Raw genomic sequence first — 21,789 nt, 5'->3', positions numbered from 1 at the left:
TATGGAGGTCCTTTGACTAAGATAGCACAGATAGAAGCGAGTGTCTTGTTGTGGGTGATGAAAAATGTGTGGAACAGTTTTCAGTCAAGAAAAAAACACCAACATCAAAGTCCACCTGAGAAGTGCGCACAAGGCAGCTACGGAAACCGCTCTCATCATACGAGGTGACCTGGCGTGCACCTCTGGAGAAACGTGACTGTTTGTCGGGTCCACGCAGCCCACAACGCTGTGATTAACCTGTTTAGTCCTTGTGCGTTTCTGGCTACTTTTCGCCGGCTACTTTATCAGTTAGAGAATAACAATCAGGAATAATAATCAAAGCATCAATATAAGGACTCGCAAATTCCTGGAGGGAGACAGCTGAAACTATCGGAATGAATGTGAGGGAATGAAGAGAATGAAAAAACAGGGACAAATATGTTTGCAGCCAAAAAGCAGAGCATAAAGATCTAGGACCAAAAAAAAAAAAAGTCCCAGCGGTCTTGTGCGAAATTCTGTTCCCCTGTGAAAATCTGTTCCCCCTGTGTCGGGAGCTCGAACTGCAGCCAGAGAGGCGGATCCGACTGTCTTCAAGGCGCTTCTGATCGATTTCTCGGTAAAACGACACTGTAAAAGACTTGCTGGTAAATTAATTTGTTCCCATCTTATGGAGGGGGAACAGAATATTTCAGATGGCTGAAATATTTGATTCCCCTGTAAATAAAGAGCAAATGTTTTCATATACACAGGAGTTCTTGTCCTTGATGAAGGAATAAACACTGTAAAAGACTTTTACCGAGAAATAAATCAGAACCTCCGTGAAGACTGTTGAATCCGCCTCTCTGGATGCGTGCTCCTGACACAGGGGGAACAGATTTTCGCAGGGAAACTGAATTTCGCAACACCGGCCTTCGTAGCCACCCCCCCCCCACCCCTTTCCCCTCACAGTGTTGTTCTGCACTGCTGAGGTAAGTTTGCTGCTGTGATTTAGCATTGTTTTCTGCGTGAAAGTAGCCATATATGCCAAAGCCTCTGACACGTTATTTACCGTTTAGACTGTATTATAAATTTTATAGACATTTTTCCTGTCATTTTTTTTGGCGTGAACACGACTGCCCAGTTCACTGCCCAGTGTGTATTCATGCAGTACAGCTTGTTCAAACACTGCTCTTATTTGCACGTTTAGGCGCAGAGTGCATGGGAAAAGGTGGACAGAAGTGGATGAATGTGTTTTAATTGCTTCTGCAGGTATGTAATTTTATTTTAAGTTATACATTTTATTTTGGTTTGTTTATTTAACTCTGTCCCTCTGTGTTATGTGTTAATGTGGCCACCAGGTGGCATTTTCCTTCTCTTGATGGTTTATTTTCATTTTTGTGAGGAAATTTTTTGTTGAAAATTGAATTTAAAAAGAAAAACGTGTTACACAGTGTTGTTCTGCGCTGCTGAGGTAGCAGAGTGCATGGGAAAAGGTGGACAGAAGTTGATTAATGTGTTTTCATCTCTTCTGCAGAAAATAAATGCTCCAAACCACTTAAATGAGCTGTCTTCTTGACCAACCTATACGATCAGGAATCGATCCTGTTACAGTAGTAAACACATGGAAGATGGATACATCATTCAAAAATTTTAATTAGGTTTGCTACTGATATAAATTTAACAGTCCATTTTTCCAACCGTGAAAAAAAAAAGTACTTTTAGTACTTTTTCTTCCCTGCAAAACAAAGTTGGCACAGTTCCATAACTAAACATGCTGTTGAATGCTAATGCGCATGTGTGAAGCTCACCAGAGATAGACAGACAGGAAGACATCTCACTCCGTTAAAAAAAAATCAGTAATAAAAAACACTATTAACAACAATTAAATTCGTCATCAGCTGTTTTTAATTGGCGACAATGTCGACTAATCGTTGCAGCCCTATTGTAGAATTTATTGAGTTTTGGAGTTCATATTTTTCTTTGTTTCTCCCTGTTGATGTTCATGTGTGTGTCCTTAATATTACACACATTTAGCATGTAGTGCTGCTGTCTTGTGAACAGTTGGCTGTTGAATACATTTCTTTAAAGTGTATCTTCTGTTGAGTTTTAATTACACAATAGTTACTTTTGTGCCTTGAATCTTGCACCTGATTAAGTATGAAAATACTAAAGCTAATACTGAAACTAACTAAAACTAAGCATGAAACCAAAAAATAGAAACTAATTAAAAGAGCAAAACCTCTCTGAACACTAACTAAAACTAATTGAATTAGAGGGAAAAAAGTAAAAATGAACTAAAACTAAACTATAATGTAAAATCCCCAACTATTTTAACCCTGCTAGGCAGTTCAATGTGAGAAATATTTACTCACTGAAAAAATTAGAACAGATGATTTTACTAAACATGCAATGGAAATTCTTTTATCGGAAACAATGATGTTAAAATGCATGAATCATTTTTTTTTTTTAAATAGATTTTGTAGAACTTCCTGTAGGAAAGTTTTTCTACAAGACACTTAGTTTTTGGGGATGCATTTTCAACTTCTCCTTGCTATTTGGATGTAATAAGTTTAAAAACTAGGGCTGCAACAATTCATTGAGTAACTTGAATAACTAAAATCCACAACACAAATTTTTTAATTCAATGCTTCATTTAAACTCTGCAGCGCTCAGTTGTCACCACGCCTTTCACCCATATGTGAGACTAAAAATAGACCTGCAATAGAGAGGCATCTACCAAGTGTGTGAGTAAAAAGTATAAAAAGTTGAAACATTGAGCCCATGCACACTGCAGTTTTCTCAAGAAAAAGATAATACAACAGTAGCACCGAAGATGATGCCGTCATAATTAACGCCTGATCTGTCTTCACACACACAGCGAAGAGCTAGGAGGCGGAGCCGTTATCAAGACGGTGAGTTCAGGTGGAGTGAAAGAAAAGGTTTTTCTACTGTTCAAAACAGCAGCTCACTTAAAACTTTTACTGGGAAAAAGTGGCAGGAGCCCTTCATCAAACCTGTTCAACAAGCTGCAATGTGACAAAAAGCTTTGTAAAAAAAAAATAAAAATCTGAAAAATCTGCAGTAAAGCTGCAGAAGTTAAAGTAAAATATGCAGATGAACTGTTAATTTAGTCTGATATGATGTTTAAATTAGGCAGCTTGCTGAAGACTTAATGCATTCTGTTTTATATGTAAAGCATAAATAAATAAAAAAGGAATACATGTAAAATAAAAAAGTTGGGGAGTTACAAATGTAAAAGCAAAGTGAACAATAGTCTATATTTTAGCTAAAGGCAGACAACAACATATTATTTATATATTGACAGTAATATTTAAATCCAATGGATTGTGAGAATCCAGCCACTAATTGAAAAGTAGTGTGTGTGTGTGTGTGTGTGTGTGTGTGTGTGTGTGTGTGTGTGTGTGTGTGTGTGTGTGTGTGTGTGTGTGTGTGTGTGTTCTTACCAGCCTGTCAATGACATTCTGGATGGTGCTGTACCACTCTTTGATCAGGGAGTCTGTCTCTGACTGCAGAAGAAACTCGTTGCCTGTCACTGTCCTCAGCTTAAAAACAAAACAAATGTTAATGCGAGCTGCACTGTCCCACTCTCCATTGTCTTTCCCACCCTTCTCTGTAAAGATTGATATACAAGTTAATTATCTGTAAATGTAGTAGCTTGACCTTTACTATTATATTTAGTTCAGTTCATCACATTTCTCTGTAAAAATATTTTTACTGCTTCCTCTTCATCAGTATGGGTCACTGATCTGGTGAAAGAAAGCTTCCCATTCTCGCTTCCCTCATTGCTGACAGAAATGCTCCACTGCATATTCCCAGTATATCAGCTCACAATAACATTTTATTGAGGACTGCGTCACTTTAAGGATCACTAAAGTAAAAACATCCTGAAAAGAAAATTTCTCGAGAAAGATTTTAACCTTAACTTTAAAACCACAGGCCTGTCAAAGTTTCTTTTTGCTTTTGTGATTTTTACTCCACTTTTTTCTTACCTTGAAGACGTTCTTCTTGCTGGACAGCTCGTTGGCCCAGTGCAGTTTTGCTCCTCTTAAATCCACGCTGCTCTCAGGACGACTGTTTCCTGGTTTCTGTGTATGAAAAACATTTTTCTTTTATTCTAACAACTAAGTTGGCTGAATCCACCGCTTTATGTTTCTAAAAGTTTGATTTAGTGGTGCAAACTTTGTTGCCCTACTTTATCAACTCATACATTCTGACCAGTTTTCACATATAACACCTGCAACTGCTTTGTGTGACCTGTTTTCTGAAAATAATGCAATGTGTTATTTGACTGAAAAAAACAGTGAAGACAAAGTGCCACACAAGCTTTGGCTGAATAGTCAGGGTTCTAGCCAGTGGTTGATTGCCTGGCGTTGTGCGCCGGGCTGAGAATTTCAGCATTTAGCTACCGGAAGTGACCGCTATCATAACAGTTAGCATTAGCAAGTGGTTGTTCAGTCATATGCTCTGTACTGAAATGTTTAGTACATGCATCTATAGTGTGAATTTGAACATCCTAGGTGAGATCGTTCTCGAGTTATTGTGTTCACAAGTTTTAACCTTGAGGTCAAGTCACCGAGATTCGAACTTTATGTTATGGCCAACATTAAAAATTTTGTGGAACAGATGCCGCCAATGCCAAGGCTATGACAATACCTCAACTTTTTCTTCGAAACAGCTGATTCATGAACAAATCCACAAACAGGTACTCAAGGCAGGTTTAGAGAAGTAACCAAAGGCCTTTATTTTAGTAGACCAATTTGCCCTCTGTAATATCTTGTTCATCTAGTCATACATGCCTTTTTATACTAAAAAAAAAAGTATTTGTGATAATGATAATACCTGTTCTAAAATCCTTAACAGGCTCTTACCCAGCTAGAAGGTGTCTGTGATTTGGGATCCTTGAAGAAAACCAGACTGTTCCCCACTAACACCACCCAGGAAGGACTCCAATTTTTCCTGCAAACCAACACACACACATGCACTCATAAGCTGGGATTCAGTCTTCTAAATCATACTTGTTTAATTCATCCAAAAAAAAATTTTTTTTTTAATCTTCAGTAAAAGCAGCCTCACCTCAGTTTTCGTCCACCTTCTGCAATTTTTGTCTTGTTCAAGAGGCCCGCTTTCTCCAGCTCCTAGGAACATATTGAAAAGGTTTTAAAGCACATTAAAATCGGCAATATTCAGTGATATTTACAGTGTCACACTGACAGCACCACTTAGAAAAAGCAGGAATGGAATAAATTTTTAAAAAGAGCATGTAAGAAGTGTGTGAGGGCAGAAGTGTGTAATATACAGCATCCTTTGAAAACCCATTAAACTTGACTGTTGCATCATTCAAAAATAGGAGGAGGGGAAGTGCTTTAAAATCTCCCACTGCGGTATGGCCCCGTTTAAGGTGAAAGAGAAAAAATGTAATACTAATGATGAACTTACAGCACATAATTGTTGAATACGGTATATAGAGACAAACAAATATTGCCTGAGCATGTTTTGTAAAATGAATAGTGGGAAAAAAAAATAATATTCGTTTTAATATTATTTGTTTTTCTGGTCACACAACAAATGTCCACAGTTATAAACATTTAATAAAAAACACAGCATCTGCAAATAAGCGTGCATTCACCAAATTTTTGACCTGTCTGGGGTGTGCCACACCTCTCACCCTTTGACAGCTGGGATATATTCAAGCCCCTTCAGGGTGCAGTCAAGGAAAAGCCTGGGTGTCATTAAGGCAAACTAAGGAGCTCGGCATGTAAAAACACTTTTGTATTAACCTCTTATTAGGAAGTGTGCATTAATGCTTCATGTTTTACAGAAAAATTACTGTGCTGACAGCACTGACCTAGTTGTCCTCTGAAAGCCAAAACCTCAGCATTTACTGAGCTGAGAGAAACAGTTAGTAGGAGGATTTCTTCACACCTTAGAAGAACATTTTATCTTAATTCATGGATCTTCAGTGACAAAGTAACAGGTGGAGTTTACTCACCGGTGTGCAGCCATCACTGTCTGGAGAGCTCACAGGAGATGGGGGCTCCACAACAATGTTGGTCACATTGCAGGAGTAATCTCTGCATTGCTGGACCAGCTGGAAAACAGGAAGCAGTCATCATCTGCACTGTTCAGCTTTTTGTCTATGGGCATATGTTTTACGTGATAACTATTTGTTGACGACTATTTCCATTTCCTCTTTCTCTCTGTCAAAACACTTTATGAGCTTGTGTGGATTGTGCGCTTGGGACGTGAATACCTTGCTGTTCTCGGGCAGGATCATGGACTGGGAGTGGTTGAGCTGCTGCTTGACATCATGCAGTGGTGCAGAATCATGGCACTGGGTATCGGTGTTGCTAAATGCCCTCATACTCAGGGTGTCAGAGGAGGCAGCACGCTGCATGCTCTTCATGGTCAAATGTTTGGGAGAGTTGTGAAAGGGTGAAACACTCAAAGGATAGAGCAATTGCTAAGCTATCTGTTTTTACATCTGTAAACTGTGTGCTTAAAGCCTTTGACAGCTGATGTACTTGCTTAGGTATGAATAACTGAATGCAACTCAATGTATAATAATCATTTTCCCTCGTATTATATTTAGTTCATATTTATATAATGCTGTTGCCTAGAGCAACCACAGTGCAATAGTACAATCGCCATAAAAAGCTAAACAATTAAATTCACAAACAAGCAACAGTAAAGAGCAACAAATAGGCTGAGGCCTTTTTAAAGATCAAGCATGCAGTGTTCTCCCATTATTCTTTATTACTTATACTCTTTGTAGATTATAACAGAAACATCAACCATGCAAAGCTTGGAACACGATCAATCTAATTCATCAACTTTTGACCTTTATCTTTCAAAAATGCTATGATAAAATAGCTCTTTTCTGGGCGTTCATCATAAAGATCAATTATACTGACACTGCAAGTAGTAATTCAAGTAAATTATTGTAATTTTGCTGCAGTGGACTTGTTTTTTTGGGGGGGGGTCACCTTTATTAGATAGCACCGTGAAGATTAGGCTAGAAAATGGGGAGCGGAAGAGAGAAAGAGTGGGGGACAGACACAGCAGCAAAGAGCCTCAGGTCTGAGTCAAACCCAGGCTGCTGCATTTAGCCTTGAGGCATATGGTCAGCTTCTCAACCTGTGGGCTAAACGGGCCCCCCAGTGGACTTGTTGATAAATATATTTTGCAAAGATGATAAGTCTGATCTTTGTACTTCATCTGTTTCATGACAGACAGGCAGAAAAGTCCATAAAATGTCTAACATAAGGGCTTTATTGCTATAATTTGTGCAGTCATTGAACTGTCACCTCACTTTGGTCAGCAGCAAATCACACATATGTTTCGCTGCATTAGTGCTTTAATAGGTTTAGCCATCTACTCTCAGTTCTCTCTGTTGTCAGGTTCAGTCTGAATTAAGTTTTATAAAGTTTAAACAATTGAGGAAGAACAATGCAACAGTAGTTCTACTTACATAACAGAGTTATGTACACATTTACATGTTTACAGGTTCACAGATTTGCAACTATGATCTGAAGCACTCCAGCACAATGAGCATCCACACTAAACTCTTTATCCATTGGCAGATGGGGATAAACAAGTTTGTTGGCGACACAATGAGACACAATATGTGCCTGTGCACTTAACAGACAAACTACTGATGCTTGCAATCCCATGCGTGTACATACAGAAGTATGCATGACTGCACACGCACGCAAAAATTCACACTACTTCAACTTTTCAAGCAGCAGAAGCCACTATTAAGTTTGGTTCCCAATCCATGTAACCTAGTTCCAACAATCAGACTAAATATCCCTCCTAATGTTTGCCATCTCTTCATGCAGAGGATTAGCACTAAGAGCCAAATCTGCTCCTTTGCTAAGAGTAGGCCTTTAAAAGGGCTTTAAACCAAGTGCACCCACACCCCACTGTGATGCAACATGTTGCAGTCAGACCTGCTTGGGTAACAGCTTTTCTTTTTACACCATGAATTGCTATTTCGCCACCTTAATATGCATAAATGCTGATCTCTGAGAATCTAAAGAGCATAGCTGGCAATAACTTTAATATATTCTACAGTAATACAGCACAGATGCAGATTTTGCACATCTAATGACTTGAGTTCCTTGATTTTCATGAGGAAAACACCCTCCACCAAAAGCCCTTAAAGCGCTGACAAAATGCTTAGGAATATGTTAACATCCAGGCCTGCAAACAAAAAGTACAAGGCAAGGGCTGTCATCTAAAGTTTTTTTTTTTTCTTAAAGCATAAGAGTGAGTCCAAGTAGACCCTTTATGCAAGCAGGATTTTATCTCAGGTAGTGACAAAGTCAAGACGGGAGACAAAGTCACCAAAAGTTCTATGATGTCCCCTTTTGTTAACCAAATGCATTCTGTTGTGCAGGGAGAATATGTAAAACAAGTAAAGGGTGCTTTAGTATTTGACTTTTTTTTTTTTTTTTTTTTTTACAAGGTGAAAGTCAAGGTGAAATGCATTAAATACCCTCTGGTGAGTGCAGCAGGTAGAGAGGAGTTTTACCTGTTTTATCTGCCAGCCACTGTCAGCATTCCTTTTGTGGCTACCAATGTGGAAATCAGGTGACAGCTAAAGAGAAGCAAACGGAGAGAATGAAGAGATAAGGAGGAAAGCATGAAGACAAAGACAGATGAGTAGTTACTAAATCTATATATTTATTTTCGAATAAAATAGCACTAACACTATTTTCTCCAAAAATGACCTTCAAAGGCTTAAATAAAACGGTGCCAACTATACTTGTCACTATCAAGAGAAGCAGTTTGCAGTTTCTGCAAAGATCACACCCATGTTAAAAAACAGGATGCAGACGCGCTCGTTCAGTTAAATGTAGAAACGAACCCGAGCTAACACTCATATCACCACACAGAAACTATTTTCCTCTGCCCTGCTGACATCCTGACAGATAAAACAGATAAACGCTCTTTGACTATCACTGCTCAAAGGTATACATAAAAGACACACACACATGTTTCTCTGTTCACCTCAAATTAATAAGAGACAGATATTAGTAAGAGTTCAACATTCATCAGGTAGGACTCATTTGAGTCAAACATGTAGATTTCTAGATGTTGTACAGGGTTCACACAGATTCACAAAAATAACGTCAAATGAATGTTTTGTGAGTGTAACAAGGTCAGAACTGTCACCTCTGCTCAGGACAATATGAGTCAATGATCACTTATCACAAGACACGAGTATAAGTAATTTTCACGTGCCGTCAAAACGCCAACAATAACCATATAGAATGAAAATAACACACTTTGGTAGATGACGCTGAGCAGAAAAGTCAGATTAACTCACAGCGAAGGTTCTGACTGATCACTGAATAGTCCAGGCCAGCTTGTGTTTCCGTTTCTTGCCTGTCGCATTCAAGCCCTCAGCATTCTGTCACTTCATACCATGACGCCGTTTCGACTGAGTGCAAAAGTGTAAAACCCATTCATCTGTCCCTCGTATCTCAGCTCTCAACTACTTCCCCATTCTAAAGGGAAGCTGACTTTATCATCCAATACAGTTGGCCTCGTGTGTAACAGCTCAGACAGGAAGGTGTGCTCTCAGCTGAATATTTGTACCAGATCTTTGCTTACACTGCCACAAGTACCACTGTCCAACAGTTTTTCTTTGCGAGATCTGAGTCTGTCTATTTCAGCAGCAAATAAAAACCATATGTAAAAACTTTCCACTAAGTAAAACTTGTAATTCTGAGATGGGATTTTAGTGTGGAAAGGCACAAAGAGTAAAAATATTCACAATTCTGTGGTTTCTTATTAGTTCTGCATATTGGTGCAGATCTGCACCAAATATGTGGACTACTTTAAATGCCAGTGAATAGTTCATTAAATATATATTTATAAACAGAAAAGGGAGCTGTTGTGAGTCTGATCTTAGTATATTTATTCTCACAATAACCAAATTAACTGCCTATGATAAGGCAACTGACACTTGACATGCTTCCAAAAAATAGACACAGGTGTGAAACCACATGTTGAGGTTGTGTGGAAACTAACGAACAAACAAACAGTCAAACAGAAGAACGTAGTAATGTAATCATGAAAAACTGTTTCTCCCATACCAAATCATAGTATTTCAAAACCAGCCAATAGTAAACTAAAATATAAAAAAGACTTGGACATCCACAGTTCTAATAATAGCAAAAATAAAATAAAAATAAAATACACTTAGAAGACCACATCTGGAACATGACAGATGGTGTTCATAAAGGAATATTTGAGGTCTGTCTTCTATACTAGATGGATGCTAATGGTTTTTATCAGTAGTAATGCACATATGTCATAAAATGTTTTGTGCAACCTGAAAAGATACAGTAAATTAGTGTAGATTGAAAATGAATCTGTAAAAACACCAGAAGATTTTTTTATTTTGTTTACCTTGAAAAATGACAAAGGTGATGTCATCAGATGTATCGTTTCTTCTAAGCGTTTAAATGCCAGGCAGCATTGTATAATTACCTTAGTAAATCCTGATTATTGTCAAAGTACTAAGAAAGTACTAAAAAAATAAAAAATACAGAAAAATGTACTGCGCCAGTGCTTCAGACTTATAAACGTTAACAGATGAGCTCACACAGACAGACAGGAGTCAGTGTTAAAGAGGTTTAAAAATTAAAATCTAGATTTGAGAATGATCTGGGTCAACAAATAATATGGGCCACTTGGGTTTTAACACCTGGGTCATAAACCTGTGTGTCATGCAGTATGCATTACTATATGTCACTGGTTCAGTTCCTGTTGGGCAATATATGTACCCCAGAATAAAAAGTGACACATATAGGTCAACAGAATGCATCTCAAGCTGACTTGATGGGGGGGAGAATCACTACTTTGATCATGTGGGTATTTTTTGATGAGCAACATTAAATTTGAAAAACTGATGCAACACTGAGGCAATGCAACCTTGTGATGCAAAATGCTTATCTCTAATAATCTGGATCATGCTGCTTGCGTTGCTTCACTACGTAGATGTCGTCGTGATTCAGTGTACATGTCAATTTCAGTCAAACATCTGTTGCCTAAATACAAAAAAAACTTGGTGTAGACAACAGATGTACTTCCTCATCTGAACACTAAATCCTCCTTCCTTGCAAAATTAAGTTGAAATGAACGATGCGCTGAAAGTTTTCACTGTGACGGCATCTGTGAGTTCTGGGGGTGGTTTAAGGCAGATGGTAAATTTCAGTGAGCGGTTTAAATTTAGCCATGTTTTATAATGTTTTGGATTTTAAACAATTGTCTGTCTCTCTCTGTGTGGCCCTAATAGCTTGTGTTCATCTGCACCAGATCAAGAGGCATTAGATTGTTATTACCTTCAGGGATGAGCGCAACAAATCACATTATTTGAGAGAATGTGTGTGAGAGGCCATTTAATAAATAGCTAGACAGAGAGCCAGATACCTAGACAGTCAGACAAAGTTGATCAGTAACAATGAAGCAATAAGAAATCTATAGTATAATCACTTTTTAATTTGGCTGCACTTCTACCAGCTTTAATCTTGGACACAGTGTTGATCTAGATGTTGTGTGGGAGCACTCTGCTTGACAGATAATATATCCAAGTGAGAGAGGTGAGAAAGGTGTTTGTGTTTCTATCCCACTGTGGTTTGTCCTGCCTGCCTGTGGTTATTTATGTCAGAAACATCACTGTTTGGACTTGAAATAAGACTCATAACAGTGATTTACACCAAGGAAAAAGCAATAAGTCAAGAATATAAAAGCCTATCGGCTCTCCTGAATCTATCTATGAAAAAAATGAAGCCAACTACTAATTATTTAAATGACGGATAAGGATCTTATCAATACATACTTCCTCATGAAGGTACAGGTGACGTACAATTCATTTTAAAATACAATACAGGCTCTGTGACTCTGCTCAACCAAGCAAACAAACAAACAAAAAAAAACCCCATCTGATTTAAATTTAGCTGATTGCCCTAGTATAGTTGTTTCATTGTGCACCTCAGTACAGGTTCCAGTTCTCCTTCTGTTTTTGGACTGCTTCCTGGATGTCTTATTCTGATAACTTGCATAGTCTCATTTGTGATGCGCACAAAGGGGGGCTGGAGCCTGTCCCAGCTGTCACGGGGCAGGATGCAGGGTCTCTATGTGTAGTCTATTGCACATAGGGACATACAACTACTCACGTTCACATTCACACTTATGGCCAATTTAGAATCAAGCAGGAGGAAGCCAAAGTAGAGAGAAACCATCTCTAGGGAGAGCACAGAAAAATCCCACCTTGGATTCAAACCCAGGGCCTTCTTGTTGTGAGGCACTGGTGCAAACCAAAGGTGTGGTTTTTGAATTTTTTTTTTTTTTGCAAAAGTTGAGTTGCAACTTTATATATAAATATAAAAATCATAAATGTGATATAAAAAAAAAGTAGAAACAAAGTACTATACATTTAATAAATCACAAATATTCTAACTACAATGCAAGCATTGCCCTAACATGTACTTTGAGGAAACCTGAGTTCACGTCACAGGAAATTGCTTCCCTTAGAAACTCTTCTGCCAAACAATTTCACCCATTTCTACTTCAATTAGTAAATCTACAATTTTCCTTGAACTAATCTCAAATTAACTGTATTTACACTCACCAACCACTCAACTACTTGTTAACACAAATATCTAATTGACCAATCATATGGCAACAACCAATTACATTTAGGCATTTAAACATGGCTAATTTCACCAAATAAGGACAATACAGGATTGCTGCCTGGTCTGATGAGTATTGATTTCTGCTGCAAGGTTCTGATGATAGAATCAAAATTTGGCATAAGCATCATATCAGCATGGATCAATCATGTATCAATGAGGCTGGTGGTGGTATAAAGGTTTTGGGAAATATTTTCTTGGCACACTTGGCCCCTTAATAACAACCAGCATCGTTTAAACACCACAGATAGGCTGAGCATTGTTGTTGACCATCTCCATCTCTTTATGACAACAGTGTACCCATCTTCTGGTGGCTGCTAACACAAATCATCTCAAACTGGTTTCTGGAACATGACAATGAGCTCACTGTACTCAAATGGCCTCCACAGTCACCAGATCTCAATCTAATAGACCACCTTTCGGATGTGGTGGAACGGGAGATTCGTAGCATGGACCTGACAAATCTGCAGCACCTTTGTAATGCTGTAATGTCAACATGTACCAAAATCTCAAAGAACTGTTTGCAGCACCTGATTGACCTAATTACGTCACAGCTTATATAAAGTGTGAAAGCAAAAAAAAAAACTAAAGGTTGAATGTGGAGAAAACATGCAACATCAGAACATTTTCCAGTTAAGTCCCAGAGTCATTCATTTCATCACTCCTCAACATCTCAACACACTAACCTATTTGGAGATTACCCACACCAAAGTTATGCCCATTACAAATGAAGCTAATAGAAGCAACTTTTAAATGATATAAAATGGCCTCAAGAAGCTTGGATGTGACCATCTCTTCAGAAGAACAGCATACTTACCCTGTGCATAGTTCCATTGCCAGCTGCAGAAAGGGGTAGTGACAGATGGCCGGTGTCCCTGGGTAATGTCTGAGGTTGCACTGGACTGGCCTACCAAAGAGACAGAAAAAAAACATAATGTGAAACAGGAAAGGTCTTACTCACACTACCTATTATGATATGTCTGTGTAAGTTCTCAGGCATCCAGGCCATGGTAGTTTCTGGAGCTTGAAAAAAGTGACTGGACTTCTTTAAGTTTCTTGAAGCTGTTTCACCTCTCATCCAAAAGGCTTCTTCATTTCTAAAACCAACTGGTGGAGAGTCCCAGGTACTTAAACCCCAGTGGGGGTGTCCCCTGGAAGTGTTTGTGGACCAACTTTGTTCATGTGCATAATCACATGTGCCAAGGTGTGAATAAAGGCCTGAGTCATTAAAATGAGTGGTTTTGGGTGAAATCACTATGAGACTTCACCCCACTCTATCACGTGAAGATGAGTGAAGTGTGAGTGGGTGATGAGGCGCCTGGGAAGGGAGCTCCGGTCTGTATTGTAAATGGGGGACAGGTGGTGTCAGGTTGCTTAGCTTGTGTTTGGGCATTATGGGAGTTTTAGCAGGTCTCTGGAGTTTTTTTCAAGCTCCAGAGATCCATTATGAATATTACAGGCTTGGCCTCTAATGTATCTATCTGTCAATAAATTAATGAACTGCCCATTCACAGTTTTAAACAATGACCATTAAAATGTTAACAAAGTTGTGGCCTTTTGTTAAACTGCACTTAATTCTAAGTAATAAATTTTATTAGGGTTTTTCTATCAAAGATCCAAAATTAAAGCAATGAGTTGATATTCTGCAAAATAAATTCATTTGCTGAGAATTCATGACTGAAACTATTCTCATATATATAAAATGTTTTTTTTAATTTCTGGGAAAAAGTCACGCCAATAAACAGCTCACCAAATAATCCCCTTGATAATGTCTTTTATTACATATTTTAATGTACAGAGCAAGTAAAGAAATAAAAATTTGTCATATTTGCTAAGCTTGGGCCAGTAGGTGGACTTTGTTACATTCGGACAGAGCCAGGTTCACTGTTTCCCTTTGCCTTCTTCTTGTTTTATTTCGCTAAGCTTAGTAGTTAGTTAGTTGTAAAGGCTTAATATTAAACTGGCATTTCCTCTTTTCCCTCTCAGCAGAAAGTGTGTAGTTCTGTAAAGTGGTTCTGTTACAGTTTCAGTACCAAAAATTGTATCCAGTATTTACCTGTAGAGGCTTTGCATATGTTAAATTGAGTTTTTCACTTATAGATTGATGGCAACTAAACATCACTGTAATCAAAATCTCTGCATAGCTTGTCATGTTGTGGAGTGGGCTGAAATGAGAACCCAAACGTTACTGAGCTCAGTAACAAAAAAAACGTTGGCTGCCAGTGATACCCCTCAGCATCGTGGCACAAATGTCCTGGAAGTACAAGTTCTAGAACACATAATTACCAGGTCTCAGTAGATCTTAATGGGGTGCATATGAGCCTTAGTGACTTTATTCACCATATCAATTCAAAAGCAAATGACAAAAAACAACCATGAATAAGAATTGCTAAAATCATAATAAATATCTAGATTTTTAGTAGATGCATCTATGACATCAATTTGAAAATCCTGGATCACATTGTTATTGAATTATTGCGTTCACAAGATTCTCAGAAAACGTGACCTCTGACCTTAGGTCACCGAGATTCAAACTAGTCCAAGATTTTTAGTAAATGCATCTATGGCATCAATTTGAAAATCCTAGGCCACATTGCTCTCGACTTATCACATTCACAAAGTTTAACGTAAGTTGGCTGCCCACCCGGTGGAGTGATGACAATACCCCGTCAGCCTTTTCAGGCTGAGGGGTAAGCCCTCGGACCATGACTTGCTTCTGTATTTTGAATAGGGAATATGATTTCTGCAAAGTTGTTAGATCACAAGAGAACACCTACTTTTCAGAGCACACAAGAAAACTTCACAAGATCATTTTAAGTTCAATGTGACCCTATGCCAAAGGGACAACATATAGACTATCTAGCACTCCAGCTGTGGAAAACCATTCCTGTGATCACTGTGTCTCCAATGCTCTTTGTCTAAGTAAAAAGAAAAAACGCCAACCAAGCTGGTTTCATTTAGGTCTTATGAAGTTCTTTGGCTGAAAAGGTCCCTTTTAGTGCTGATATAGTCAAACCATTTGAGCATATAAATGAGCAGTCTCTTTCATTCATACACCCTGACCCTCTTCTGTGGTCTCCCATATGAGAAGATACTTTGATTAAGCTCCTGAAATGCCAGCCTTTTTATACATTAAGGACATTTCACAGAGAAAAGGAAATACATGACTTTAGGAGGACAAGTGAACACTGGATGAATACCTGTTGAGATTGATGCTTTACCTGGTTGGTATTTTGACCACGTGCACGGCGAGGAGGTTTCCAGGACCTTTCCTTGGTAATGCTGTTGACATAGTAGCATCTGCCTGTTGTTGGGTCAGAGTACTGCTCCCATAGGCCCAAGATCTGAAGCGGCTGTTCACCTGGAGTGGGACTAGGTGGCTCCAGTTGTGGCTTCTCTGTCTGCTTTTCAGTATAAAGTGGGGAGTTCTGCCAGGACAGCTGGGAGAGATAAGACTCTGTTGGAACCTTTTAGGCATAAATAATAACAGGGGAAAGGAGAAAAAAAGAGAGGGACAGAAGTAGAGACAGAGGCAAAGTCAAAAGTGTATAAGGAAGAAAAATATGTGAGATGTAAATGTACTAAAAGATACTCAAAATGAGTGATTATTGCATTTTTGGGGGAACTATTTTCTACTTCAGATCAGTACACATTGTGTATGGTAGTCAAGTCAGTTATTATGGCAGGAGGATTATGTATATGTGTCAAGAAGCACAATGTGTATCATGGAGGACAGAAACTGCCAAAAGCTGGCAATGAACATAAAGAAAATATAGAAAATAATATACAATAAATAAAAATGAAAAAGTGAGTTAAATAAATAAATAAAATGGAAAATGAAATAGGAGAGATGATGAAAAGAGCAGATTATACAGAAGCAAATTAAAATATTATAATCCTAACCTTTTAGGTATTGCATATATTTATTCTATGATTGTTTAATAGCATAAACATACATTTATTTATTTCTATATTTATCGATAATCACATATTTGATCTTCCTTACAGTCATGGGAAAATGGTAAATTCTCAGGTTTTTACATATCAGGACATAATAAAAAAAATCTAAAATTAGGTACATACAACCTCAGATGAACTATAAAACATGACATATTACACCGTATATGTCTGTATAGCCAAAATGCACACGCAGTGTGTGAAAAATTAAACACATCCTTCCAAAGGAATTAAGAGGGTATGTAGCAGCTAGGCACTGCTAATCAAATGCACTTGATCATCAGCAAGTGTGACTACCAGTACAAAATTCTAGTAATAATGCTACAATCTTCCCAGGAGTGGCCGTCCCATGAAATTCACCCCAAGATCAGACTGTGCATTAATATACGAACAAACAAGAAAAAAAATGGAGATGTCTAGCCATAAAGCATTGCGTCAGGCTTCTCAAAAACTAAAGACAGCACATCAAGAACTGTCAAGCACGGTGGTGGAGGGGTGATAATTTGAGCTTGTTTTGCAACCACAGGACCTGGCACCTCGCAGTTATTGAGTCGGCCATTATCTCCGCTATATACCAAAGTATTCTGGAGACAAATGTGAGGCCGTCTGTCCGACAGCTAAAACTTGGCCCAAACGGAGTCGTGCAACAGGACAATGATCACAAGCACAGCAGCAAATCTACAACAGAATGGCAGAAAGTCCAGAGCTCAACCTCAAAATGCTGTGGTGGGACCTTAAGAGAGCTGTGCATAAATGAATGCCCGCAAACCTCAATGAACTGAAGAGTAGGCTGAAATTCCTCCACAATGATGTGAGAGACTGTAAATGAGTACTTCAATTCAATTCAATTCAATTCAATTTCAATTCAATTCAATTTTATTTATATAGCGCCAAATCACAACAAACTGTCGCCTCAAGGCGCTTTGTATTGTGGGTAAAGACCCTACAATAATACAGAGAAAACCCAACAGTCAAAACGACCCCCTATGAGCAGCACTTGGCGGCAGTGGAAAGGAAAAACTCCCTTTTAACAGGAAGAAACCTCCAGCAGAACCAGGCTCAGGGAGGGGCAGTCATCTGCCGCGACCGGTTGGGCTGAGGGGAGAGACAGACATGCTGTGGAAGAGAGCCAGAGATTAATATCAATTAATGATTAAATGCAGAGTGGAGTATAAACAAAGTAAATAAGGTGAATGAGAAGAAACAGTGCATTATGTGAACCCCCCAGCAGACTAGGCCTATAGAAGCATAACTAAGGGATGGTTCAGGGTCACCTGATCCAGCCCTAACTATAAGCTTTATCATAAAGGAAAGTTTTAAGCCTAATCTTAAAAATAGAGAGGGTGTCTGTCTCCCGAATCCAAGCTGGAAGCTGGTTCCACAGAAGAGGCGCCTGAAAGCTGAAGGCTCTGCCTCCCATTCTACTCTTAAGTATCCTAGGAACCACAAGTAAGCCAGCAGTCTGAGAGCGAAGTGCTCTATTGGGGTGATATGGTACTATGAGGTCTTTAAGATAAGATGGTGCCTGATTATTCAAGACCTTGTATGTGAGGAGAAGAATTTTAAATTCTATTCTAGATTTAACAGGGAGCCAATGAAGAGAAGCCAATATGGGAGAAATATGCTTTTAGGACAGCCTGATAATAATGAATTACAATAGTCCACCCTAGAAGTAATAAATGCATGAATTAGCTTTTCAGCATCACTCTGAGAAAGGATGTTTCTAATTTTAGAAATATTGCGCAAATGCAAAAAAGCGGTCCTGCATATTTATTTAATATGTGCATTGAAGGACATATCCTGGTCAAAAATGACTCCAAGATTTCTCACAGTGTTACTGGAGGCCAAAGTAATGCCATCCAGAGTAAGTATGTGGTTAGACACCATGTTTCTAAGATTTGTGGGGCCGAGAACAAGAATTTCAGTTTTATCTGAATTTAGAAGCAGGAAATTAGAGGTCATCCAGGCCTTAATATCTTTAAGACATTCCTGCAGTTTAACTAATTGATGTGTGTCATCTGGCTTCATTGATAGGTAAAGCTGAGTATCATCTGCGTAACAATGAAAATTGATGCAGTGCTTTCTAATAATACTGCCTAAGGGAAGCATGTATAATGTAAATAAAATTGGTCCTAGCACAGAACCCTGTGGAACTCCATAATTAACCTTAGTGTGTGAAGAAGACTCCCCATTTACATGAACAAATTGGAGTCTATGAGATAAATATGATTCAAACCACTGCAGTGCAGTACCTTTAATACCTATAGCAAGCTCTAATCTCTGTAATAAAATGTTATGGTCAACAGTATCAAAAGCTGCACTGAGGTCCAACAGGACAAGAACAGAGATGAGTCCACTGTCAGAGGCTCTAAGAAGATCATTTGTAACCTTCACTAATGCTGTTTCTGTACTGTGATGAATTCTGAAACCTGACTGAAACTCTTCAAATAAACCGTTCCTCTGCAGATGATCAGTTAGCTGTTTTACAACTACTCTTTCAAGAATCTTTGAGAGAAAAGGAAGGTTGGAGATTGGCCTATAATTAGCTAAGACAGCTGGGTCAAGTGATGGCTTTTTAAGTAGAGGTTTAATTACAGCCACCTTGAAGGTCTGTGGTACATAGCCAACTAATAAAGACTGATTGATCATTTTTAAGATTGAAGCATCAATAATTGGAAAGACTTCTTTGAACAGTCTAGTAGGAATGGGATCTAACAAACATGTTGCTGGTTTGGAGGAAGTAACTATTGAAGTTAACTCTGAAAGATCAACTGGAGCCAAAGAGTCTAAACAAATACCAGCAGTACTGAAAGCAGCCGAACATGAAGAATAATCTTTGAGATGGTTATGAATAATTTTTTCTCTAATGTCTAAAATTTTATTTTGAAGAAATCCATGAAGTCACTACTAGTTAACGTGAAAGGAATACTCGGCTCTACAGAGCTCTGACTCTTTGTCAGCCTGGCTACAGTGCTGAAAAGAAACCTGGGGTTGTTCTTATTTTCTTCAATTAATGATGAATAGTGAGATGTCCTAGCTTTACGGAGGGCTTTTTTATAGAGCAACAAACTCTTTTTCCAGGCTAAATGAGCATCTTCTAATTTAGTGAGACGCCATTCCCTCTCCAGCTTTCGGGTTATCTGCTTTAAGCTGTGCGTTTGTGAATTATACCACGGAGTCAGGCACTTCTGATTTGAAGCTTTCCTTTTCAGAGGAGCCACAGTATCCAAAGTTATACGCAGTGAGGATGTAAAACTATTGACGAGATAATCGACCTCACTGGGAGCAGAGTTTAGGTAGCTGCTCTGCACTGTGTTGGCACATGGCACTGAAGAGCATAACAATGAAGGAATTAGATCCTTAAACTTAGTTACAGCACTTTCAGAAAGACTTCTACTGTAATAAAACTTATTCCCCACTGCTGTGTAATCCATTAAAGTAAATGTAAATGTTACTAAGAAATGATCAGACAGGAGGGGGCTTTCAGGGAATACTGTTAGGTCTTCAGTTTCTATGCCATATGTTAGGACAAGATCCAGAGTATGATTAAAGTGGTGGGTGGGCTCCTTTACATTTTGTGAGAAGCCAATTGAATCTAACAATAGATTAAATGCAGTGTTGAGGCTGTCATTCTCAGCATCTAGATGGGTGTTAAAATCACCCACTATAATTATTTTATCTGAACTGAGCACTAAATCAGATAAAAAGTCTGAGAAATCAGACAGAAACTCTGAGTAAGGACCAGGTGGACGATAGATAATAACAAATAAAACAGGTTTTTGATTTTCCCAATTAGGATGGACAAGACTAAGAGTCAGGCTTTCAAAAGAATGAAAACTTTGTCTGGGTCTTTGATTAATTAATAAGCTGGAATTGAAGATTGCAGCTAATCCTCCTCCTCGACCTGTGCTTCGAGCATTCTGACAGTTACTGTGACTCGGGGGTGTTGATTCATTTAAACTAACATATTCATCCTGCTGTAACCAGGTTTCTGTAAGGCAGAATAAATCAATACGTTGATCAATTATTAAATCATTTACTAATAGGGACTTAGAAGAGAGAGACCTAATGTTTAACAATCCACATTTAATTGTTTTATTTTTTGGTGCAGTTGATGAAGCTGTATTATTTATTGTTTTTGAATTTTTATGCTTAAATAGCTTTTTGCTGATTTTAGCTTTGTTTTTTGGTGGTCTGGGAGCAGGCACCGACTCTATGGGGATGGGGTTTTGGGGGGATGGCAGGAGGAGAGAAGCTGCAGAGAGGCGTGTAAGACTGCAACTCTGCTTCCTGGTCTCACTTCAAGTTATTGCTGCTAAAACTAGTTCTATCACAGTTGAATCAAGAGGTTTTTCACACACTGCTTCTGCATTTTGGCTTAAGTTTTTGTTAAATAAATTATGACCAAAGTATACTTTGTCATTTGTTTATCTCAGGTTGAATTTACCTAATTTTAAGACCTCGTAAAAAATAGATCATTTTTGGATGATGTCTTGATATGTTAAACCTTAGAATTGAAAGAGGGTACATTTTGTTTTTACCACAAGGCATCCTTACTTAACTTTTACTGCCTAACATTTTCCCATTGTGCTGCAAATTGTTACTCAACTATAGTGTATGAATTAAAAATAAGAGCACATGCTGGAAACGGCTAACAGTAAATTGCAGTGGGTTCAACAAAGGCAGTCATCCCAGTGTGTAAAAAACACACTGAAATCCCACATAAAGCCTCAAAGAGAAACAAATAAATCCTCCTGCCTCTTATTACAGAATGACCTGTCATAATAAATTATGCTCACCCAGACAGAGACCACTAAAGTAGCAGCTTCAAAAGGAGATCTATAAATCCAATTAAATTAATTTGAACCACTGAAGATCATCTTTCCATGAAATATAACTGAGACATAATTCACAAAGTGACTTACAAGCTGGTTGATCCCTGTTACATAAAACTGCCTTTCTATTAATAAGTGAAGGAGCATGTGTGTGTGTGTGTGTGTGTGTGTGTGTGTGTGTGTGTGTGTGTGTGTGTGTGTGTGTGTGTGTGTGTGTGTGTGTGTGTGTGTGTGTGTGTGTGTGTGATTGTAGTTTACCCCAGGGGGCAGTACTGGGTCGTTGTGTCACCTGAAGCTTCCTTCCTTGGTTACTC

General features: G+C 38.4%; 1 protein-coding gene across 3 annotated transcripts in view; it reads right to left on the bottom strand.

Annotated features, from left to right (window-relative positions):
• arhgap9 (Rho GTPase activating protein 9) overlaps positions 1-21,789 on the bottom strand; it is a 53,552-nt gene that overhangs the window by 9,328 nt on the left and 22,435 nt on the right. For 2 of the 3 annotated variants that reach the window (XM_030729666.1, XM_030729668.1), the window contains exons 5-13: positions 15,905-16,150; positions 13,501-13,590; positions 8,513-8,578; positions 6,230-6,376; positions 5,969-6,067; positions 5,053-5,114; positions 4,848-4,935; positions 3,969-4,064; positions 3,423-3,521 (exon numbers count right to left, since the gene is read on the bottom strand). In XM_030729666.1, coding sequence (XP_030585526.1) covers positions 3,423-3,521; positions 3,969-4,064; positions 4,848-4,935; positions 5,053-5,114; positions 5,969-6,067; positions 6,230-6,376; positions 8,513-8,578; positions 13,501-13,590; positions 15,905-16,150 — 993 coding nt within the window. The remainder of the gene's footprint in view (positions 1-3,422; positions 3,522-3,968; positions 4,065-4,847; positions 4,936-5,052; positions 5,115-5,968; positions 6,068-6,229; positions 6,377-8,512; positions 8,579-13,500; positions 13,591-15,904; positions 16,151-21,789) is intronic. The other variant, XM_030729667.1, reaches the window with a different exon arrangement.

The sequence above is a fragment of the Archocentrus centrarchus genome, chromosome 5, assembly GCF_007364275.1.
Source record: "Archocentrus centrarchus isolate MPI-CPG fArcCen1 chromosome 5, fArcCen1, whole genome shotgun sequence".
Classification (NCBI taxonomy): Eukaryota; Metazoa; Chordata; class Actinopteri; order Cichliformes; family Cichlidae; genus Archocentrus; species Archocentrus centrarchus.
Note: the sequence above shows the minus strand (reverse complement) of the source record. Positions and strands in the feature narration are given on the sequence as shown.